Raw genomic sequence first — 24,180 nt, 5'->3', positions numbered from 1 at the left:
GCATTTTGCTCTGGGCTGGCGTTGTCCCCTCCCGCCGGGAACCCGGATCATGGGGAGATCCCGCCGGGAATTCCCACGTCCATTCGCTCACCTCTGCTGCTCTGCAGCTAAAATCAAGTCTGGCTTGGGCAGGTTGGCTGCTGAGCCATAGCAAAGCTGCTTAAATCACCTTTGTTTGGGTTCCCAGTAAAACTAGATGAGGTGGAAAGGGGGGTTCTGGTGTTTGGGTATTTTTTGCATGAGTCTGTGTGTAACAACAGAAACAAGGAGCTAATCTGTGCCATTCTGCAGAACAGACCCAGCTGTCTCCACTTGGAGCAATGTCATTTAGGAGAAGAAATGAAGAACATGTCCTATAGAAACTGGAAGAGGAATTTAGAGAGGCAAAACGAGCACTGGGCTGATGTTTGGCAAGGAGGTGGAACATGTCAATTCCAGGCCACATATCTGCATAATAACAGATGGTTTGGATTTTGGAGACCTGTCCTCTCCAGAGGGTTTCTGACCACTGTTTAGTATCAGGCTATTTCTGCTCTCGGCTGCAGTCAGATGTGGGACAGTCACCCTGAAACAGGAGACACCAGAAGCAAAAGCGACTGAACAGGCAGTTGACAACCATAGACACGGCTCTTCCAGGAGCCCAGCTGGGTGATTCAGCCTGGTACGAATACAGCAAAGCAGGAACACCATGATATAAACAGGAGAGTGGCTCATCCTTGTCTCTGTGACACATGGTGGGGACCCGGCTGGGGCTTGGAGTGAAACACGGCCCCCCAGAGATGCCTGTGGGCTACTAGAGACCACCATGGCTTAAAGGCAACCCAGGACCTGTGGAAGGTGCTGCCTGACTCCCAGGTGACATGCTGTGATTAACTGGTGCCACCACAGGGTGCCACTGTCTCTCCAGGCACTGGGTCAACAGCTTTTCTGTCTGTCCTGCCCACAAGGACAGCCATGGACCACATCCATGTGCCAGCTAAAAGTGGTGCTGTGCTTGAGAGCGCATCAAGTGGATTGGGAAGCAAAATCTCTCCTGGTGACACAGTTATGTGGGAGGTACCATGTTCAATTAGTTAGTGCCTGAAGCTACAAGTGAGAAGACATGGATTTTACTCCTGGCCCTGTTACCAAGGCACTTTTTAGGCAGAAATGCTCCACCTCCCTTTAAACAGAAGCATCCTTTCTATAACTCAGAGATGTCAGTGCCTGCTGAGCCTTTGAGCTTGGATCCTGTTGTGGTTTAACCCCAGCTGGCAACAAGGGCCACGAAGCCACTTGCTTGCTCCCTCTCCCAAGTGGGATGGGGGAGAGAATCAAAAGGGAAGGGAGAAGCTCATGGGTTCAGATAAAAACAGCTTAATAGCACAGCAAAGGAAGAGAAAATAATAATAGCAAACATACAAAATAAGTTATGCAATTGCTCACAAACTCTGGTTCATACAGCCGAAATTGGAATAGCGAAGACCCGGACAGCAGTTCACATTCAAACACGATCGCGCCGGACAGCTGAGGGCCGCAGAGGTCATAAGGGAAGCGACCTCCCTAGGGCGCCTTTAAATCGCGGCAGGCCCGCCCCTCGAGTCCCGCCTCCCGCCCCTTCCCATTGGTTAGCGCCCCTATTTATTTTGGCCTACTTGACAGACCCTCTCTCCACTTGGTCTCTGATTGGTCTAAGCGGCTCCTCTCTTGGGGACCCTCTCTCAATAGCGCCGCTGGGTCCGGCCGGAAAAACGGGGGCGCGTCTGCTCTGGCGGCGCGGCGCTCTGTTTCAGCCGCTCTTCAGCGACGCTCCCTGGCTGAGGGGAACGGCGGGGCCGGGGCCTGGGATGGCGGGGCCGGGCCCCCGCGACTGAGCGCCGGGGCGGCAGCGCCGGGCGGGCCGGGCCCGCGGCGGGTAGGAGCGGGGCCGGCGCCGGGACGGGGCCTTATGGGGTGTGGGGGGCACGGGAGGGGCGGTAGGGCCTGTCCCAGCGGCCCGGCCTGGCTGCGGCGCTCCGGGGTGAGCGGGGCCGGCGGGGCGGCCTTCGCTGCTCTCCGGGTCTCTGCCCTTTGCAGGCGCCCCAGCGGGTCCCGGGGACGCGGGTTCGAGCCCCCGTTTGCAGCCTGGGAGTTCAGTGGCGGGAGCGTCAAGAGACATCTTTCTGTAGCCTAAAGGGTAGGAGGTAACTTGAGGCTTTCTCTAGCTCTCTGGTTCCTCTAGCAGCCTGTAAAATAGACGGCGTGTCCTTGCCAGCGTAGAACGAAGTGACCATGGACTGTTAGTTTGCTTTGCTTGCTGCCTTCTTGTTTATTGTCTGTGCACCCACCTCCTGGAGGGAAAAGCAAAAGTCCAAAAATATCCCCAAACAAAACCCCAAACCCAAACTGGATCAACAAAAAACTTAGTGTACTTATTTCTGAAACACGTCGCTGAACTGGGAGTCTCTGTCTGGTTGGTTTGGATTGTTGTTGATGCTTCTGCTGTTGGTATTTCTGCTTGGTTGCTTCTAACATTTTGGCTCCTTTCTTTTGAATGTAATCTAGAACGAGGTGTGAGAATGGAAGTTGGAGAAAAAAGAGAAAACAGTCCTCAGTCTCTGGTGGGAAATCCCTCTCTTGTGAGTTTGTACTAAGGGTAACATGCAAAATGTGAGGCACTTTTTGTCCTTTTTTTTTTAACCGTTTAAGTTACTGAAGTAACAGCTGTATTTAAACAGGAATGTGGTCAGTGCAGTTTTCTCTTGCACAAATACAGTGTTTTAAGGAGCTATCTCAACCCTAGTATGATGTGCACTTGCAAGATTTTCTGATACTGTTTTCAGAAAGAAAGAAACTGTCATTGTTTTGTTCGCGCTGGAACTTTGGTAGTGTGCAGTTCACCTTGATGTGCTCAGGCGATGAGAGCACAGAGAACTGCCGGTGATTTGAGCCCTGAATTTCCCTGAGCTCTGATACGGTTACGGTGCCATGAACGAAGAAACATTCCCAGCGCCTGGACAGAGGCCTCAGCCGAGTCAGCCTGACTTTGGCTGTAGTGTAGAAAACCATTTTCTTTTATTTTCCAGTGACTAGAGATGCCTGCTAGAAGGAAAAGAGAGACCAGGACTGTGGCACTGGTTTCCTTTTATGTGGGTAGGGGTGAGTTTATCCTGGTTGCATGGGCTGGTTTGGCCGCAGCGAGCAGCCGGGTGTGGTGAGTGAGCTTGTGGGGATACTCAGCTGACTTATTTTGGACTAGACAGGGCATGGGTTTGGACAGTGTGCTGGAAGGAGCAGCGTTGCTGGGGATGACAGAGCTTAGCTGGGCCCTTTCCATCGGTTCCTGGTCATGTCGTGGAATTTTTGCTGGTGATTTTGATGGGAACGGGACACTTCTCCACGTCCTTGCTGTAGGTCTTAACGATTAGAGCAGCGTGGGGATCGTGCTGCCTGGCCGATGGCTCTGGCTGCCCTTTCTTATCATGTTGAATGTTCTGTTGCTCTGCTTTGCATGCCCTTCATCTTAGGAGGAAGAACAGGACACTAATACCAGGCTGTAGTGAGCAGCCTAACTGGGAGGTAAGCTTGGTTCTGCTTTGCCCTTTGAAACTGCATGACTGGAGCTTTGTTACATGTGGCCAACTCCTCTCCTTATCAGCAGCTGGCTGCTGTTCCATGATAGTAGTGACTTCTAGAGAAACAGAATGGAGTCTGTTTGTTCTTTTTATAAGGAAGATGTTTTTCCCATGTAATTGTCTCACAGCTTTATCCTCCAGCTCTTTTCATTGTGACAGGCAGATTGAATTATTTGCCCCAGAAGAGATTTTAGGAGGTTCTGATGATTTGCAGTTGATTGTTATTCTGCCCATGCTTCTTTCCCAGCTTTTTTATAATTAAGTAGATCTTTTTTCTGTGTTGGCAAATGTGAACATACTTGTCCTTACTGCTTCCGAGATGCAGTGATATTTCAGAGGAAGACAATGGAGCAAAATTATTCACAGAAAATAATTCTCAACAGTGTCAATTCAGGAGCGAGAAGCTGGAAGGAAGGGAGATAAGTCTGCAATACGAAGGTTGTTTGCTGGAACCTCTACTAGAACTAGGATTTTTTGGCACAGATTTTGTCATCTCAGCACAAAGCTGATCTTTCCAGATCTGCATGTGTTTATTTAATGTCACAGAGACTGCCAGTTTTTGCCATGCCAGCCAGGGCTAAAGTCAAACAGGGAGATTTTTTTTTTTTTGAGATGAATCCTGGATTGACGATAGCACACAGGCTGCCAGAGCGCTGTCTCTGGCAATGCCAGTTGATAGACATTTTATTTTTTGAATCTGTGTGTCGTCTGTGACCTCTTCTTTGGGGAGTGCCAGGAGAGATGATAAGACCTTGTGTTTGCATTCAGCTCGTACCCCGTCACATGCCTCGAGGGTGAGGGTGCTGGTTTTAGGGTGAGAAGAGGATTTGCATAAAACAATTCAGTGAGTCCAGAGCAAGGCTTAGTAAGGTAAATCAGGTCTAAACTCCGGTATATACTGAATCTTGCTCTGAAGCTCTGTGTCCAGTAGTCCACTTGTGCTTCCAAGGTGATTGTGGACCCATCAGAGGGATAAGCTGCTGCTGGTGTGGTTTCTACTGAAGCCACTGGCACAGTCATGAGGCACGTGGAGTTTTATCGGTGGCAGAGCAAAGTTTCCCTTTAAATTCTAGAGGGACAGTTAATATCTCAGCTGTGTAGGGCCTGGGGGATGGACAGATGGCAGCAAAGATGGGAATGTTCTCGCAGTGAAGGCAGCTCAAGAAAGGTTCATCGAGGGGTGGGAAGCTTTGTTTTGTCATCTTTCCAAGAGGCAGGAGAGGTGCGAGGTAGAGCAGGCAGAAGAACCGAGCACCGTAGCTCTCTGCTGCCCGAGACTTTGACCTTAGGAAACCCATTAGGTAGGACTGGTTCTGGTTCTGGGTTTGTAAACTACCAGTGATGATGCTGATGTGTCTGAGAAGTGCGATGCAATTAGGACTAGTGGATGTAAGAAGTTGGAGAACTTTATGCCAATGGGCTTTTAGAAAGGTGCTGTCTTTTCACAGCCTTGGTGTTCTGCTTAAAATCTGAATAGTTCTGGTGTCTTGCAGAGGGCTGAAGAAAAATGCTGAATCTTGGCTTTTGCCAGTGTTGGATTTAGAAGATAAAGAGTCTGTACAGCCCCTTTAGGTAAAAATATGTGAGTTCTCCCTGCTCTCTGACTGTGGGGTTGGTAACAGCAGCAGGTTTTATGTAGGGACCATCATTTTTTCTTTGCAGTAGTTGAAATTAAATCATTGACTGTAACTTTTTAATCTCAGGAGCTGGAAAGATAATGGATGTTCTGGTACAGGAGGGTTTCTGTCTCCATCCGATGATGTCACATGTTGCTGCTGAGTCTTGATTTCTTCTATGAATCAAAAAAAATCACAAAATTTAATCCAGCATAGTATTACACTATTTTGAAGGTACTTGTTACTCTGATACGAGATAGTGGTTTTGTTTTGTCTACTCTAATAGCTGTGTGCAGAGGAAGGGCAGGTGGCATTTCATTGTGTAATACCATCTTTCTGATGATGATAATTTGCTGTAACAAGCAGGAAGCAGTTATGCAGAGGCCTAATGGCAGGGCTGTGTTTTTTAGCTCTGACTCACAACTGATTTAATGTTGCTTTTTGTCTCTGCTGTGGTTGTCTTGCTCCGTGTTTGACCTGGACCAGAAGGAAGGCAGGATGTTCCAGTCCGTGACGTCTGCGATGAGATTATCCATGTCCGACAACATCACACATTCGACCGCACTGGTGACAGCATTGGATAATGTGACAGCTTTGTCCCCGACAACAACGCCGGCAATCAACGACACCAACATCACTGTGCCACACAAGTGCCTGTTGCTGCTTTACGAGGACATTGGGAAGTCCAGGTGAGACGGAGGAAACGGGACCACAGTCTGACCCTGGCCAGGGGAAGGAGCTCCCTTTCTCAGAGCTTGGTTGAGAAGGGACTGGGGCTTGTGCCTTTTCTTCTGGATGCTGAAGAACAGGACAAAAAACCTGATTTATTTACTTTTTGCAGAGTCCGCTACTGGGATCTTCTGCTCCTGGTTCCCAATGTGCTTTTCTTTATGTTTCTGCTCTGGAAGCTGCCCTCTGCCAGAGCCAAAATCCGGGTCACTTCCAGCCCGATCTTCACTACATTCTACATACTAGTGAGTACTGCTCTGTGCTTTTGAACTGTTGAGGGAGTGTTTTTTATTACCACTCATGAATAATATCACTGAACTAGTGGAGAGAGAGCCTAGACCAGATCTCAGGGGGATAAAATTGATTTTTAGTTGAAGGTATGCTACAAGGATTGAACACTTCCCCCCCCCCCCCCCCCCCCCCCGCTGTCTTAATTCTGCTTTTCACAGATGCTGGGACCTTACTGCTGGATTTAGGTGGATTTAGTTCTCCTGTGGTGATTTCATCCCCCCTTCTTCTGTTCCTTTGCTGTCTTGGACTTTAGCATCTTTCACTTTCTTGTTCTTTGCAGTAAAGTCACATGTGACACAAAACCAGCTTCTCACTGGGGAAATGAAAGTGAAACACTGGAGAATAATTTCTGGGAAGCTGTTGGAAAGTTTGGTCATCTGCTGTAGAAAATGGTGATGGGACAAGGTTCTGGTTAGTGTGGGAATGGAGACAGCCAACCCTGTTAGTTTCTGTCCCATCATATCAAAGTGGCTGCTGAGTTCATGTTCTTGTCCCTTCTGAAGGTGGCAACAGAACACACAGGCAGTACAGTTACAACTCTCAAACATGTGAGATCTTGTCTGTTCTCCCCTCACCAGTTTAAAAGGCATGGGCAGCTTTTGATCACATCAAGGTAGCGTCTATAGTAATGTCTGAGCTTCATACCTGTTAGCTGAACAAATGCTCTAAACTTTTAAAAATATTACCAACCGCTTCCACTCAGTATTTAAATCTTTCTTCATGGTTCCAGTAATGCACGTGGTTTAGTAGGAAGTTCATGCCAAAGGCTTTGGAAAGCAAAATTCCTCAGAGACCAAAGGGAAGAAAAAAGTGAACTGGTTGTATGCTGTTGACTTTTTCAAAATGGTGAGAAGCAGAAAGTTATGAAACAGCCTTAGAGGAAAACGCTTTTGTTCAGTTTGATCTTCTGGAGCGTGTTATTGGGAAATGAGGGTGTAAGTGTGTTCTGTGAGAATTTCAAATGGCTGTTTGTTATGCTTTGAAGGAAGACTTTCTTGTGGAGTCAGTGATTAAAGCAAAGTTAATAGATTGAGAAGAAACTCTGCCTACTTAGAAAGCAAAAAGGGTGTATTTTTCTCTACAATGAGTTGTTGCTGCTCCAGAACACCATAATATTCAGGGACCTTTCTTTTTTGCCAGTGTTTTGTTCTAGAGTTTTCCACCCCAGGAGAGAGTGTTGTGTTATTCTGTTTTCATGGTATTTGCTTCCCTTCGTCTAAGGAGGAAATATTCAGCTGTAGGTGTTAATGGATCGTTTCCATTCTCCAGCCACCTTGGAATCAACTTGAACTCTCTTCATTCCCTGATAGATTTCACTGTCTCATACCTGCATCTTTAGAATTAGCCTGTGACTTGAAGGATTTTATCTGGAAAATTCTGCTTTCTTAGAAGGTAAATCTGCACAGTGGAGGGTAGATATATCCAGCTGATCTCTTAATTGTATGGCTGTGACTGCATGGGAGTTGGTAAAGTAACCTCGCTGAGCTCCATGCTGTCATGTCTAAATGGTGCATGGGCTGACTTGTGTATCTCTGTTGCACTGTGCAGCAGGGTAAGGTGTGTTAAAGCTGTTGGCTGCAGCTTTTTTTCCTCTGAGTTCCTCAGCATTGTCAGTGTGGAGTGAGAGAACTGCAGATTTTAGTTTTATCACAGATCTGAGGTGTGGTAGTTGGAATCGAGTGGCTTCTGTTATCTGATGTGATTGGTTTATTTGGTCATACCAAGCACTTAATCTTGTAATTTGGAGGGATACGGTTTTTGTCTGGTTTTTCTCCTCACCTACGCCAGTGGACTGAAGGGTAGGAAGACTGTTTGCCTGTAATGATACCGGTGTAAGGAGAGGTTGAGACCTCTTCAGAGTTGTTTAATCTGACAGTTGAGGAAATTTTGTGCCTTCCTAAATTTTAAGCCAGTACTCCTACATCTAACAAGCCTGAGGAATCTTCTTCAGGAAATTAACCCTAATCTGTACAGAAAATCCTTAGTACACATTACCAGGCTTGAAAGCTGACCTGGCAATGGTATTCCAAAGCGGTTTCTGGTCACTACTGTGTATGTGCCTTTTGACATGTGCTCACATTTGATATCTTTTTGTGTAGGTATTTGTGGTGGCTCTAGTTGGTATTGCCCGGGCTGTTGTCTCCATGACTGTGAGTGCTTCTGACACTGCCACGGTTGCTGATAAGGTAGGTGCAACACTGATTTCAGAGGCTCTGCTTTGTGCAGTTCTAGTCACAGCAATCTGCTAAGGCTTCTCTTTTATGTGCATACAGGAAGAATGTGGGGGTTTTTTGCAGTGCTCGTAGCTATGTCTACTATAGAATCCTGTTCTGATAACTGTGTCTAAATGATCACAACATCCAGGGCTGTAAAACAATAGACCTCCTAAAATAGAAACACAAATAGTGGCAGCAGAACTTTGCTGTTGCAGGGATGGAATGACTCTGCTTTGCAAGAGCTAAACATTCTGATACCTTTAGTAGAGAGGCAAGACCTGGCCTTTGTTGTTCTTGCAATATTTGAGTAGCTCTTTGAAAAATACTTAATTATTTTGCATGGAAAGCAAGTAAAACTAAATTCCCTTTTGAGGCTGCTCTCTGAAGTCTGTCCTTGCAGCCACTCCGAGCACAGGGTGAACCCTTAGCAAACAGGAAATAGCTTTGTACGTGCTCTTCCTTTGTAATCATTTGACTTGTAGCACAATATTACCTAAAACAAAAAGCTCTGTAGTTCTGGAGCTGTTAGAGGAAGAAGAGCCACCCGCAGGGTACAGGTCTTCCAGCTTTATTGTCTGGGATTGGTGTGGTCCGTTTGCTTTCCCCTTTAATGTTGCCTATCAGAGTATTGTAATGCACTGGTCCTTGTGCGTGGCTGGATGTTTGTAGCATTTTTATTCATCAGTGATGCATAGATGTAGGTCCAGGACTTGAATAATGGAGAAGGTGCTTTTCTTCAGCTCCGTTGGTCGTGCTGCCGAGTGCCTTTTGCTGGGAAGTCATGCAGTAAGACAGATATACTCTGTCAGTTTTTCTTGTAAACACGTGTGCTATGATGTATGTTGTATTTCATTTGTTTCCTCTCATATACACACACTGTGTATTTTCTGAGCTTAGAAGTGTCCATCAAAGGCCTCTTAAAATATTATGTTTCTTCAAGAGAGAGTGCCATTCAGTGTTCTGAGGAAAAGGATTAATAAGACAGAATCTGGGTTCTTGTTCTAGGTTTGGCACTGATTTATTGCATGACTACCTGCAAAGTTGCCTCATCTGCTGTGTTTCTAGTCTTGTTTCACCAAATAAAACATGGGAATGAAAATCACAAGCTGGAAGCGGGAGGACTTTAGAGTTGAATATGCTTTAGGTTTAAGGACCAGTAGCTTTGAAGGAGTGCAGAATACTGAGTTCATTCAGTGGTAACTGTACTGCAGAATCTACAGCTTTAAGAACTGGCTCTGTTTAATATTATACTTTCGAGGTTGTCTTGGGTTTGTGTTCCTTGGGAGTACAGCAGAAAGAACACATCCAAGACAAGCGATAGATCCTCAAGTCTGGCAAACCATGGCCACTTCCTCTCTCTAGGCATGCTGTTTGTTTGCTTCCACGAGACTGTTCTGTTTCACAGGCATGTAATTAGTATCCCTTACAAAGCATGAGGAAGGTTTGTGGAAATGACTCGCTCCATTCAGAGGCTGCCATCCCCTGGAGCGGGGAGTGGGGATTTGCTGTATTAACTTACGACTGGTTCCTGGCTCCATCTAATCGTGTTTGTCTGGTTTCTGTTATCCCTCAGATCCTGTGGGAGATCACAAGGTTCTTCCTTCTGGCGATTGAACTGAGTGTGGTGATTCTAGGCCTCGCCTTTGGTATGTGTCAGGAGGTTTTTGAGCGCTTCGAATGTCTCCTGTCCCCTTTCTTTCCACAGAGGCTGCAACTCTTAAGTTTGTGGAGATGCTGATTCTGTAAAGTGAAGGAGCTCTAGAATAAAGACAAAAGACAAATTGGGCCGTTTTAGTTACAAATGTCTGAAAGCCTGATTATATTTACAGATCTATGGCTTGTGCAGTTTCAGGGTTTGTATGTGCTTTGTCCTGCATGCATGTGATGAAGGAAGGTACAGCTTGGGTGAAGATGACTTTTATTTAAGAGGGTTACTTTGGAGGGAGTCATTCTATCCCCTTCTTGGTTGGTTTGATTCCCTCCTGGCTTCATTCAAATGCTTTAACTGTACCTGCAATCTGTAACTCTACTTCTTTTCAGTTGTACAGGTGAAAATGCTGTTTGGAGCACCCTCCTGTGGGTCAGAGATGGGGGGGCTGGTAGGTGTCACTGTTGCATCTGCCAGTGGGACATCTGAGCACATCTTTCATCCTTTGAGAGCTCACAGAACAGTTTAGGTTGGAAGGAGTTTGTGGAGATTTTCTGCTCCAGCATAATCCAGTGCAGATTTCTTTAAATTCTTCCTTTCTTCCCTGCTCTAACCCAGTCTCCCATCAACGTTTTTCCTGAGAAGAAACTTTACAACATCTCATTGTACATGATACTGAAGTAATTCCTGACTGTTGTTGTTGGGGTTTTTTTGGTTTTGTTTGTTTGTTTTTTGTTTTTTTTCTTATTTTGGTAACTCTAGCAGGAGGACTTAGTTGCATCACCTATATTAGTGGGTAGGAGGAAAGCAAGCTAAAAGCTGTTGTTTTCTAGGTATTGTTTTGTCTGTGAAAGGCTCAGCTTTCCAAACACGGAAGCAGTTTCTAGCCGTTAAGTGAGCTTTAACCTTCCCTTGAAGGCCTCTGGAAATACAGATATTTTCCTGTATTGGTTTTGGAGAGAACTGATTTTTAGCAGCACTGAGATCACATCCTGAGTCACATCTGCATTCCTTAATTCCAGGTCACCTGGAGAGCAAGTCGAGTGTGAAACGTGTTCTGGCAATCACTACAGTGCTGTCTCTGGCATATTCTGTCACCCAGGTGAGTACACTGGAGCAGAAGGATTAGTCTTTGCAAAAGAGGGGACTTTGCTTGGAGTTAGGCAGTTGAGTTTCCTATCTGGAAAGTGGCAGCTTTATTCTTTGGCTGAGGTTTTGGGGGAAGACTGGATGCTCCCCAGAGCACACACCTCTCCTCGTCCTTGTTATGGCATGAATGGCTCAGCCAAGGTTGAGAAATGAGATGAGGTTTAGGTGGATTGCCTTATTTAGTGAACCCTGGAACAGGAGTGAGAGTTTTTCATACCTGAGCCACAAGTTCTGAATCTCAAGTGCCATGAGAACTGGATGGGGAGACCTGAGGTGTGCTTGCCAGACAAGGGCAGTGCAGTGGGCCTCTTGTCTTCTGGCTCTTTGAGCGCTGAGAGCTCTTGTTTCCCTTCAAACTAGCAACTGGCTTGCTAGCTCCGTTTATTGGCTATATCTCCATCTCTCTGAACAATGTGGTATGTGTCTGGGTTTATTCTTCTCCTTGGCATGTAACTGGTCAGCCCTGTGTCTCTTTACTTGGGGCAGCACCAGAATAACACACAGATCTTTGTTCTGTGACCAGGCTCTTGCTTGCAGAGGCAGTGAGCTGATCATTACCACATGATAAAGCTGGAGGAGCCTCATTAAATATCAAGTGTTTGAGCTATCTCTGGGTTCAGTAGTGCTTACAAGCACTTTTCTCTCTCCATTGTCTGTATGGTAGATTCTGTTCATACCATTTTTCAGGAATTCAAATGAATGAGACAGTGTCCTTCCCCAGCTCTTGTACAAGTGTAGGCCATTATATTCTGGATGTTTCAGCAGGAAAAGTCTACTTTAGAGATGGAAATGGAACTCTAAGTCTATTTCAAGCAGACAACTGCTTGCATCCCCTGTCCTTCATTCAGTCTCTCTTCTGGAATGTCATTGATGCTGGTTTCTCGCAGATGCAGATTCCTGCCACGTTTTTCTCTGCACTTCTTGTCTTCAGTTTCTTCTTCTTCTCTTGTGTGAGCTTCACTTGGTCTCAGCAGAGCAATGGTTGGGTCTTAGATGGCAGGGACAGCTGTTCCCTGAACATCTTTAAGCACAATCTCCTTTGTCCAGACACCCACTTTAGCAGAGTCATGTTGGTACCACTTCTCTCCTAGGGCACCCTGGAAATCCTATACCCTGATGCTCACCTCTCAGCAGAAGACTTCAACATCTATGGCCATGGAGGGAGACACTTTTGGCTTGCCAGCTCCTGTTTCTTCTTTCTGGTAAGTAGTGGGCATGTGTTAACGCACTCTGATAGCTGCTCTGACCAGCCTTGGTGTGCCGATTTGGGTGACGTGTGGGGCCTTCATGTCTGCACTGAGTTTAACATCAGGGGATCTGTGCTCCTGTCCTGAGACGTCTAGGGAGTGCGTGACAGCGCATGCCGGCCCGGCAAGGACTGTTCAGTTGCCAAGCAGCTGTGCTACAATGCATTCTTTGTCCCAACAGGTCTATTCCTTGGTGGTGATTCTTCCAAAAACTCCTCTGAAAGACCGGATTTCTTTGCCCTGTAAGTGACCGTAGCGTGTTCTGTAGTATAGATAGGGAAGAAGGCACCAGGATAAAACATAGGTGGGAGTAAGAGGTTCCTATATCTGATTGTGCTGCAAATACACCCCACTACCTGGGTGTACAAATACGCAGCAAAGGACTAAGTTATCTGTAGAAAACACTATGTTGTGCCTCTTGGAGAGCAGAGTAAGAGCAGTTACATTGCTACTTCAGTAGCTAAACAATTACTAATACATTAAGAAAACAAAATTTACTGCTCAGTTAATGATACAGGTGTAATCTAAATATATATTCTTCAGAGAGCTGTAATAAATGGCTTCTTAATAGTTTCCTTTGAAATACATGTATGATGTTGTGTACATGCTGGTCATCCCCTGGGAAAGAAAGGCTAATTTGGAGCTGCCTAATAATTTTTATCTGGGAATTTACTTTATTAAGATGCTTCTCTGGTTTTTCTTTTTGTTGCAGAATATCTGCAGCTCTTGAATAGGGAGAGAAGCTGTTACGAAGATGTTTGCATGGGGCTGTGTGTGGGTACACTGAGGGAGTGGGTATGTGTGGCAGATGCCACAAACAGACCCTGCTGCTCCTGTCCAGTCTCCTGAGCAGTTGTGCTAGTGCAGCACATCGAGGGGTGCAGCTTCGGGTTCTGCTCTGGTGTTTTTGTTGGTTTTTCTTGTGTTCAGTTATGTGGCTGATGCTGGTTCCAGGTGCCTGTCTATAAAACCTTCACATGTGTTGCCATGACCATCTGTTTTCAAAAACCATCTTGTGTGTATAGACATGCAGGAGGGTACAGTTTAGTCCACTATCCACATCAATCCTGCCAGCATGGCACAGGAAAATAATCTTAATTCTTTGGGAATTCTTAAACAGACAAGATGGTGAGATGCTTCTGTTGGGTTTGTCATCTCCATCAAACAGATTTGCACTGAGCTGGTGCTTATGAGGCTGAGCTTCATCTGTGTCCATCTCTTTCCCACAGCCAGAAGGAGTTTTTATGTTTATGCTGGAATCCTGGCACTGCTGAACCTGGTGCAGGGCCTGGGCAGTGCCCTCCTCTGTGTGGATATCATAGAAGGACTGTGGTATGTATGCTGGGTGGGGTCTGCAGCCCAGTTTCTCGTGTTGCATTTGAGTGTCGTTTAACACTGCCTCTCCCAAGAAAATGAACTTGTGCTCTGTTCCTTAAGAAGAATAAAGCTTTTGGTTCTGTTTTGTGCCAAAAGACCTCTAAGAGGTCAGGAGACTCCAAGTGGAGAGGTCTGTAGAGCTGCATGCTCTGCAGTGGTCTTGAGGTGGTGGGTGAGAATAATAGTTTGAATCCACTGATGCCTGGCTGTTGGCTGGTGTTTCACAGGTAATAAGGGAGGAAATCATCTGTTTGCTAGAAATAGCGTGGAGACACCCTTATTCTCATCTGGAGTCTCGTTCTGCAGGGATCAGTGTCGCTTCTGAGTCAAAATTGGGAGCACTGAGACTGTGCTCTTGGTCAGACCTTGGCTCTTGGTGTGGTTCCCTCCAGGTGTCTAAGAGCAGTGGCACATGTTGATGGCAACGTCTGTTACTTTGCACCAGTTTGAATTTGTTTAGCACAAGACTTTTCTTGTTCTCTGCTTGGACACTAAAGGGATTTGGGTCATTCTGAGGGGATGTGACTGGTGTTATCCAGCTGTTTTGTGCCCGAGTGCAAAATTCCTTTGTGTTCCCTTTTTGCCGTTGACAGCTGTGTTGATGCCACCACGTTCCTTTACTTCAGCTTCTTTGCACCTCTCATCTATGTGGCATTCCTGAAAGGCTTCTTTGGGTGAGTAGCCAGCAACAGGAGTTTAGAGGGTATATATTGTCACTTGATTGTGTAGAATAAAGGCAGTGACTAGAATGCCAGTTAGGAAACCAGTTTTTAATTTGTCAAAGTTTTGTGTGTGTGACTCAGGGGTGCTCGCTTCTGTCCAAGATTCCTGTGTATGCAAAGCAGAGCTGATAGCTGTATTCCTCTCCAACATTTATGAGGATCATTTCTGCAGTGTCTGCATCCTGTTTAGTTCAAAGTTTGCAGGAAGGATCTCGGGCTGAGGTAACTCTTTGTCTGGGTCCTCCACAAAGGGCCCCAGAGTCACCAGTTAAGAGCACTCGGGGCTGTGATTCGTGGGTCGCGGTTGCCGCCGTGTGGCCACTCAGAGGAGATGCATCTTGGCAAGAAAAAAATAATATTTTACTGTAGGCTTTAGCTTGTATAGTCCATAAGCAAGAAACAGCAGCCTTTAAAATAACTAAGAACATAAAGTACTCCTAAAATATCAGAACATGCCTCTGCTGCCCTCTAAAATCAGAACAATGTCTGGAGTTAGAGATGAAAACTGCTGATCCACAAGTGTTTGTATTTTGGTTTGTGCTGATGTGTGCAGATGGAACTTGAGGTGGACTTGTGTTGGTGTCAGTAACCAGCTGCTGTGGAGTCCGGTGTTGTTGGGATGCTCTTGCCTTCAGTAATTGTGAACTCCCAAAGATAAGAACATCTTTCCCACACAGGAGTCAGGATTCTGCCCTTTTTATTTCCTTCAGGTGACTTAGTCCAGAGCTATATTTAGCATTACTTTATGGCAATTATTCTGCTGGGTATATTTCAGAACTGAAAGCTGATGTGAAGGGTCTCTAGGGTCTGAATATACAATTTCTTAGTGCTGCTGAGTTTAAGGGTAAGTGGCTGTGATACTACGTTGCTTAAACATGTATTTTAAATCTTTGCTCACTCCAGGTCTGAACCAAAGATCCTTTTCTCCTACAAATGTCAGGTGGATGAACCAGAGGATGTGGATGTGCACCTACCCCACCCGTATGCTGTCACTAAGAAGGAAGGAATGGATTCAGGGTTCTACTCGAACACTCAGATCGATACCACCGCCTACCTGGATGATGTGGCCTCGATGCCGTATCACGTGGGCAGCATCAACAGCACAGACAGTGACCGCTGGAAAGCCATCAATGCCTGAGGCAGAGTGACCTGCTTCACGCCATGCCTCGTTCTTTTCCTTCTAAACTCCTGATGCCGCAACTGTTAGGATGTCCATCGGAAATCTGTCCTTGGCTGTCTGCAGTGGCTTTCCTCTCTTCCTTAGGATTTCTGAAACCTATTGTGGAACTAAGCTGGCAGCCCAAATCCTGTTGGAAAGAACGTTTTCTGGCGCTACCTGAGAACAATGTAGAACAGTCTTGTTCACAAACCTATAAACACTGAGCCTTCTTGATCCTCCGTGTTCCAGATGTGAATATGACCCATAACACAGACCTGACTGGCATCTCTTCCTTTTCAATGATTGAAAGCACTTGTCTGCCAATTAGGGAAATGGTATTTAGGGATGAGGGTGTTGATTTAACTGCTGTATTGTACATATGTAGAAAGATTTTGGTGGTTGAAACCAAAGATGGTGTCTCGGGGTTTTTTCAAGCAGTGTGATTGCCTGGGTCTGGTCACGATGCAACAGCATAAGGGGTGGTAGTGTTTGGAGAGGGAAGCTGGTCAGCTGGGTTTGTCTTTGGTTTCAGTTAAAAGTGGTGAAAATAATGATTTGCGTTTGCTAAGGGTTGAAAGGAGTGTTCTGAGTGTGTGTGGGAAGGAGAAGAGAGGTATGAAGAGGAATGAGCTGTTCTTTGTGCCCTGAGAGCATTTTGGGGGACTTACATCTAGCGGAATGGACGGACTGAGCGACAGGGAGACAGAAGGACAGACAGTGCTGCTGTCTAGCTGAGCTGAAGCAGCTGTGAAACGGTCTGTGGAGGCTGTACAACTGTGCATCTGAGCTTACAGGACAATCTAGGTAACACCACCAAATCAGGGTTGAGTTTTGAGAATAAAACCTGTGAGGCAGGTGCATTTTCCATCTGCGCCCGGCTTTGTGGCTCTGGCAGTATCCTGGGGAGCGCTCTGAAGGATGAAGCTGACTCTGCAGATGAAGGTTCCAGAGACGTTCAGGTGCTTGAGGCAGAGCAGAAGTCCATGATGATCTGAGCTGTCAGTATTTAGTGACTGGAAACTCTCAAGCACTACAGCAGGCTAGAACTGAGCTGGCTCATGGTGTAAGTAGGGAGGCAAGTGGGAGATGCACGTTTCCCTGGCAGCGTCCCTCTCTTGTGTTGCCATTCAGATCCCCAGACTCCTGCTGGTCTGAACAGGTTTTATGGCTTGATACGTTGAAAATTCTTTTGTGCATGTGGAGCTCGGTTCATTTAAAGACTATCTGGAACTTCTTATTAACCTCTTCTGTGCTGGAAAAGGGACTGCTCTTGTCTGAGCTGTCTGGTGTGCAGTTTCAAGACATGATGTTCCAGTCCAGGACTGTTCAGCTAAAAACTGCGTCAGGCTGGTTTCTGGGGCATCCTGTGCTCTCCAAGGATGCAGAGGTGTGTTCCTCTCACTTTGGGGGTGCTTTCCTACCTGAGTCTTCCAGGTAGGTGAAGATCTGCTCTAAGCAATAGCAACTTTCCATGGTAGCAAGAGGGAATTTGAAATGTTTGGGATCTGTGTGAATCTCTTGCCTCAACTCACTGCTGTTCTGAAAAATATTGAAGTGAGAGTTTCTGGGAAATTGTCATGCAGGGTGCAGCGTGGAAGTGTTAGTTTGGATCAATGAGCAGGTAGCGGAAAGTATTTGCTACCAGGTGTTCCCACCACAGGGAAAGTAAGTTTGGGTAAGAACATGAAGTTCATATTGGTTGCCAAAACTATGCAGGCCCTTTGCTTATCTTTTTTTTGTTAATGAGCAATGCAGCCTCTCTGATCTGCCTGTGAACTTTGCCCTGCAGGCCTCAAAGTAGCATTGGCACCTTGAAAACAAACCAACCCCACTTTTTTTTTATTATTTACTTTTGAGGAAAAAAGGCTTCCATTTGTCTGTGTGCGAGAGCCGAATGGTCTCATGTAGATCAACAGCCTTTCACGTTTACCCTCCATGCAATGACCATGGAAGGGCTGGACAAGCAACTGGCCGGTTCAGCCCTTACCACATCACAGAAGTGTTCCGTGTTGCTCCCGTCACTTGCAGTGAAGCAGCCTGAGCCACGCTGGCTGGTTCTCTTGCAAAGGGAAGGATGATGTAGTGCCTGGACTGCTTTGCTGCTGCTCTGAACGCTGCTCGCAGCGCTGATCCCGAGCCGCTGGTGGAAAATTTGGGGAAACCTGCAGAGCTTCCCTGGAGCTGATGGGCCTTGGGCAGCCAAGAGATGTGAAAGTCTTAAAGCAGTTGAGAAATGGAGTGACCGCTTTTCCGTCCCAAGGAGTATTTGCAGACTCTGAACACCCTGACCAAGAGGTCTTATCTGCCCTCCTCGGGGATGAGAAGAGCTGGTTAGGAATCGGCCTTTTTGTCAGCTGAATTCAGTGCTGAGGGATCACCTGTGCACGTGGTCGACACGTCCATCCTGTCCTTGTCCTTTGCTGGCGGGACTCCAGTATTTCTGGAGTGTCGCACATTCTGCTGCTGAGGAGCTTCTGCGCGAGGTCACAGACTGACCTTCCTCCTGTTGTATGTTTATGTATATATATAATGCTTTGGGCCACATTCAAAATGGTCCTTCAGCAGAGTGTGTTATGTGTGTGTTGGGGATGCAAAGAAAGAAAATATAGAATAAATGTATATTTTTGTTTGTAAAATAAAGAAATAAAATTAAGTTTGGCATAAATGCTCATACTTTCTCCAATGATTCATATTATGAAGGGGGAAAAAACCCCCAACTTTTCAGATATATATTTTTTTTTAATCTCTGAACAAATCTGGCAGATAATAATACAATAACACAGTGTCTTTTTGTCAGAAATGGATTTTTCACAGGAAGGCATGGCTGTGGGTGTGAAGTGCAGTTTTGTTTGTCTTTACCCACTCTCCCTCTGGATCTTTGCAGAGGATGCCTGGCACCTGGCTGGGGTTCCACCTGAACAAGGCCTAAGGAAGGATGACAGGAATAATCAAAGTTTTGGGAAGACTTCTGAGGGAATTAATTACATGATTGAGGACTCACCAGCCTGGAAGAACAGCAGTGCAGGTCTGTGAAACCCTGAGAGGACAGAGGTGAATGAGGAATGACTGGCTTTTTCAGGACAGAAGCTGGTGCCATGGAATGGAGTGAGCGGGTGGCAGGTGAGGAACGACCAAGAGAGCGTTTTGGGGGGGATTGTGGTTTGACTTCAGCCAGACCTTTGCTCTTGCACAGGCCATGTGTGGTGTTTCTGTACCGTCAGCTGTTTGCACTACTGTACTGCAATGCTGTGCCAAGTCCCTGGTGCACAGAGTGTTGCACAAATGAAAATAGTCCCTGCTCCCAGGAGCATGCTGTAGAAGAGGCCTGGAGGTCTGAGGTGGGCAGAAAGTCCTTGATACTCCCTTAAAGCTCCCACTGCTGAGTCAAGGTTGTGGTTGCCACATAACTGCAGTGAAAAATAAGCATTAAAGAGTTAAAACTGCTCCAATGTGCTGCTAAGAAGTAGATAACTAGTGTGTAGATACTGAGGCTTCATTAACTGTCCAGTCATGACTGCATGAAATTGTCCAGGTCATCATGTGGCCTGTATTTCTGAGGATGCAGAAAGTTTGTTTGGAAATAAACCTTCAAAGCTGCTGTTTCTTGGTCTGGTTGTTTTGTGTTACAGATATTAATTCTTTTTCCCTTGGCTGAGGCTGTGGGTTGCCTGTGCCTGGTGACAGGAGCCGGATCTGCGCTGGCCGGACCTACGTGAGACCCACACATACCTGTCACGGCAGGTAACGGCACAGTTGGTGGGTCTTGCTGGAACAGGGTGGCTGAAAGGAGCAGAGAGGTGAATTCTGCCCATGGAGGAGCTGTTGTCAAATTGACTAGAAATCATAGACGGTAATTTTGTTTTTAATTGCCAGAGAAATGTGAGCTGGCGCATGGCGGGGTGAGCTCCCTCAAGGACTGTGGAGAAACGGCGTGTGCCAAAATGGGCGTGGGGTTCCTGGTGGGGCGAAGGGGATGCCCCTGCTTGGCTGTGTCAGGGGATGCTTTGTCTTGCTGTTGCCGAGGGGAAATTGTGTTGGACATCCATGGGGGCTCGTCAGCCTGTGAATCCTCCATCATGGACAATGTCTTGGTGGTTCCTCAGTCCTGGAGCTAGGAGAGAACCTCCGTGCCTTCCTGACTCATTTTCTGCGTGGTAACATGTGGTTTGGTTTTCTTTCTTCCATAATTTTGACTTAGTAAAGAAACCCCCCAAGCTGAGTGGGTGACAATGACAGTTTTTGGGGTGGTTCGACCCCGCATTGGAAATGAGGGTGGGGAGGATGGGCATATGGGGAGGGAGAAGGCTTGTGAGGCCAAGGGCTACAAACCGAGCCCGGAGCCGCTCTGGAGCCGCCGTGGCCATGTGGCAGGGTGAGGGTTAAGGGGTGACCTGTCCCGGAGAGCAGTTTTTCCCGGGGGTCAGTTCAGGCCGCCATAGGCTCCGCAGTCCTCACAGCGCCGGACTACACCCCCCAGCATGCACCGCGGCTCGCCGCCAGCACCGCGCCGCCCCATTGGCCATCCCGGAGCCGCCCACCAATAGCACGCAGGTATATTGGCAGGCGCCGGAAGCGGAGGGGCGCTCCTGGCAGCGCCGTGTGAGCGGGGGCGCGGCGGGGAGAGGCGACCCCAGGGCCCGCCCTGCCGGCATGGGGGGCAGCGAGAGCAGGAAGGTCTCCTTCGGGCTGGATGAGCGGGAGCAAGTCCGGGTGCTGCAGGGCATCAGGGTGAGGCGGCCCGGGCTGCTCCGGGGCCGGTGATGGAGGCGGCGGGGGATGCAGGGCAGGGAGCGGGGCTGGGGAAGGCCCGGTGGGCAGGACAGGGAGGTGAGGGGGGAAGAGCAGCGGGGAAGAGAGGAGAGAAACTGGATGGGGTGGGGAGGGGAGGAGGTGAGTGGGGAGCGGCGGGGGAAGAGGGTTGAGTGTTTGAGGGTGGCTGGTCTTGAGCAGGGACACATCGACCCTTATTGTGGCCTTTCAGTGTTTAAAAGGGGCTGATAAAAAAAGATGGGGACAGACTTTTCAGCAGGGCCTGTTGTGACAGGGCAAGGGGTGATGGTTTTAAACTAAAGGAGGGGAGATTCAGGCTGGACACAAGGAAAAAATTGTTGGCCCTGAGGGTGGTGAGAGCCTGTCCCAGGTTGGCCAGAGAGGTGGTGGCTGAACCATCCCTGGAGACATCCCAGGCCAGGCTGGACGGGGCTCTGAGCAACCTGAGCTGGTGCAGATGTCCCTGCTCATGGCAGGGGGGGCACTGGGGGAGCTGGGAAGGTCCCTTCAACCCAAACTGTTCTGTGATTCTTCAAAACTCTCCTCTCATGCCTCTTTCCCTCCTCACTGTTCACAACCCATTGTGCCCTTGCCTCGTGCTTTGCAAGGAGTTTGATGCTAAAGACGCCGCCCAGCTCTGTGGGCATCCAAGAGGAGACGCCTCTGGCCTTATCAATGATGCCAAGAGCCCTGGCAAAGCACCGCTGGCTGAACACAAGGGAGATACGAGGTTGTGGAGATGAGTGAGGATTAGGGCTGTTTGTAGGAGGGGCAGTGGGAAGTTGCTTCTTGAACTTTGATCGGACATCTGCATACGTGTGTCTTGAAAACAAGCCCAGCAGAATGGTGGTGCTATCATTAAGGAGCCTTTTTCTTTTTTTTTTTCCCCCATCAATATTTCTCTCTCCATTTTTCTTTGGTTATTTTTCTTTATTACTACTGTAATTTTCATTGCTGTTACTGCTTCTTACTTTCATTTATTTTCCCCTAAGCTTTGCCTGAAATGAGCTTGCAGAGTTTTGCTGTGGTTACTTATTTTTCTTCCAATTTTGACTGATCATTTGACAAAAGTTAACTGAGATTGTGCTAATCTCTTTTTTTAAAGTGTTTGAGGGAGGTAAAGTTGTTCTTGCCTGATTTCTCTTTACAGGGTTGGGCAGGGGCCCCTTGAGTACTTGTCCTCACCTGCCTTAGATGCAATTTGATGTGCTGATTTAGTGAGATGCTCTGTCAGCTGGATACTGATGGAACAAATGTGGGTTCATTGTTACTGGTCTGTTCATGAGGAGCTCAAGATGAAGATGCCCTCTGTATCTCATGACAGCTGATTAGGTTAAACAAGCTATAGTCTTTGTAGGCCTGTCTGTTTGATGTCCTGAATAAAAAGTTTATATTTTCCTTTTTTTTTGTGACACAAAATAACCATTCCCCATTCTTAGAACCAAAGAGTTTGCTTTTTGCAGATATATATATAAAGTAGTTCCATTGAGCCTGTTCTTAACCAAGTCTGGCTTTTTAAAAAACAGTTCTGGTAATTTGGCATGATAACTATGTATAATGAATATGTTGAAAACACTGTTAAACTGGGTAGCACTGGCACACCTGAAAATCCGTTTTCTGCTGTGACCAATGTAGGTGGGGAAACAACCTAATTGAATTTTGTTCTGGAGCCGGAACAGTCAGCACAGAACCTCTGACTTTGGCCAGAGGAGGGTGTTGTGAGGAGCCCCTTGGGCTGAACTGCCAGAAAACTTCAAGTGAACTTTTCTCTCTTTTCCGTGGGTTTGGACCCAAGTAAGGGAGTGAGAATGAAGCTGAGATTGCAAAACTGTTTGCAGCCTCACAAGAGCTTTTCTCTGTCATGTGATCTGCAGAACTTCTGCCATGCTGAGCTGGGTTAGCAAGCGCGGGGGAAGAAGGAGGACGCATGGATGGATGGATGGACAGACTTACAACCTGCTTAGTTCTTTTCCTTCTGCTTCTGGTAAAGACATCCCTGCTCAAGGGGATGGCTTGTTTAGCAGTGCTCCCCACCTTCATTAGTGTTTGCGGAAGATTCCTCGTCCAGTGAAGCCTTTACAGTCAGTAGGTTGGAGATTTTGTCACTTACTGATAGGGTATGTTTTTTAAATGTAAAATGAATGTACAGATGTTGACCACGTGGATTTGAAGGACCTTGGCATTGAAATGACATAACTGCCAATACTTTTGGAGTAGAATGGGAACTAACAAAGGGGAAGCTTTTCTGGTGAAGCATCTAGACATGCAGTGCTGACTGGGTTGATTTCTTTCCCACGTGGGTGTGTTTCAGCTCTCTGAAGATGTTGTGAACCGAATGAAGGAATCTCCTCAAAGTAAAAGGGACAACCAGAGATCGCCCCGTTCACCCAGTGGCAGAGCTCCGTTTTCACCAGCTGCAGCAGGGGAGCCCAGATCTCCAACAGGTAGACAGAATATAATCTCCGCTTGTGCGATCCCTTGTAATTACCAGGAAAGCAGGAGATCAATGGGAAGGCTTAATGGAACTACAGGAAGGAACTGGAAAGTAGGACCAAACCCATGCTTATGTATAAACCAGGGCTTTGGGGGTTAACATCCTTACCTAGAAGTTTCTGTAGTGTGCCTTCTTGAAGAAAATACTGTCAGTGTCTGTTCCATAAATTCAAACTCCATACGTTGAATTTAAATTTTCATGGGACTTTTCTATGTGTATTGTATTTCTCTCTTGATGGGATAACGGTCACATATGAAATATTCTCCTCTTATCAAGTAACTTTTGATATGATGGACTGTGTTTTGTATTATAGTTGTCACAGGTTTCTCTTCTTCTTTCTAGGAATCCAGCCACCAATGGCAAGTGACTCTGGTCAGAAGTCTTCTGCTGCAGAGCAGGAACTGTACAGGAGGTGAGGTGAAGTTCTTGAAAAAGACAATAGTTTAGCTCCTTTTGGACTTTATATACGCTTTACTTCAGTCTTACTGCGAAGACTGTATGTTTCAATGCCTGAGAATCCCCTCTGAAGCCTTGTTCAGTTAAGGACCTTGGAACACACTCTTTTTTTTTTTTTTTTTAGGTAAGTTTGTCCCTTAGCCAACAAGAGCAGTCAGGGGAGCTGTGAGCAATTGGAGTGGTGTTTGGAGAAGAGGTGGGATCTACTTGTTTTCAGCTTCCTAAAGCAGTGTTTTGGAAGCAACAGTGCCAGAGTGTTCTCAGAACTGCACACTGACAGGATGAGAGGCATGGGACACAAATCACAGCAAGGAAATCATGCCTGGGTGTAAGGAGGGGAGAGGATAGAGCCCAAGCAGGCACTGAGAGCAGTGAAGCACTGGAGCAGGTTGCACAGGAAGGATATATAGGATATATAATCTCCATCCTTGGAGATCATGAAAGGTTGACTGGAGAAGGCCCTAAGTGAGCTGATCTAACTGGTTTTCTTTTGAGCAGGAGGCTGGGATAGATGACCTTCAAAGATCCCGTCTAACTTAATTTATTATGTTATTCACTTCATGTTAATCTCTCTTTGCTTGAGCGTGGTATTTCCAAGTCTCAAAGGGGACAAAATTTCCTTCATGGCAGCCTGAATCTTAGGCTGTGGATGTGACACGGCTGCTTCTCTCAGTGCTGTTGCGGCATGTGATTTTATTTCCCTTGCAGAACAG

At 46.8% G+C, this 24,180-nt stretch overlaps 3 protein-coding genes across 5 annotated transcripts in view; 2 read left to right on the top strand and 1 right to left on the bottom strand.

Moving 5' to 3' along the window:
* Positions 1–24,180, bottom strand: part of ABTB1 (ankyrin repeat and BTB domain containing 1) — a 129,479-nt gene that overhangs the window by 84,899 nt on the left and 20,400 nt on the right. The gene's annotated exons all lie outside the window — the stretch shown is intronic.
* TPRA1 (transmembrane protein adipocyte associated 1) lies at positions 1,729–19,273 on the top strand. 2 transcript variants are annotated; one of them, XM_065642745.1, is made up of 11 exons: positions 1,729–1,894; positions 5,696–5,898; positions 6,051–6,183; positions 8,329–8,415; positions 10,019–10,091; positions 11,116–11,195; positions 12,334–12,444; positions 12,671–12,731; positions 13,719–13,821; positions 14,460–14,540; positions 15,492–19,273. In XM_065642745.1, the coding sequence occupies exons 2-11, from the start codon at positions 5,708–5,710 to the stop codon at positions 15,724–15,726; spliced, it is 1,155 nt and encodes a 384-aa protein (XP_065498817.1). In that variant the 5' UTR covers positions 1,729–1,894; positions 5,696–5,707; the 3' UTR covers positions 15,727–19,273. The 2 variants fall into 2 exon arrangements, with proteins under 2 accessions (XP_065498817.1, XP_065498816.1); XM_065642744.1 differs by having other exon boundaries at positions 1,830–1,894; positions 5,699–5,898.
* The window catches only part of CHCHD6 (coiled-coil-helix-coiled-coil-helix domain containing 6), a 112,047-nt gene continuing 108,189 nt past the window's right edge, over positions 20,323–24,180 (top strand). For both annotated transcript variants that reach the window (XM_065642622.1, XM_065642621.1), the window contains exons 1-3: positions 20,323–20,475; positions 22,829–22,961; positions 23,354–23,423. In XM_065642622.1, the coding sequence (XP_065498694.1) occupies positions 20,398–20,475; positions 22,829–22,961; positions 23,354–23,423 (281 nt within the window). In that variant the 5' untranslated portion in view covers positions 20,323–20,397. The remainder of the gene's footprint in view (positions 20,476–22,828; positions 22,962–23,353; positions 23,424–24,180) is intronic.

This window comes from Caloenas nicobarica, chromosome 11 (assembly GCF_036013445.1).
Source record: "Caloenas nicobarica isolate bCalNic1 chromosome 11, bCalNic1.hap1, whole genome shotgun sequence".
In the NCBI taxonomy this organism is placed as follows: domain Eukaryota; kingdom Metazoa; phylum Chordata; class Aves; order Columbiformes; family Columbidae; genus Caloenas; species Caloenas nicobarica.
Note: the sequence above shows the minus strand (reverse complement) of the source record. Positions and strands in the feature narration are given on the sequence as shown.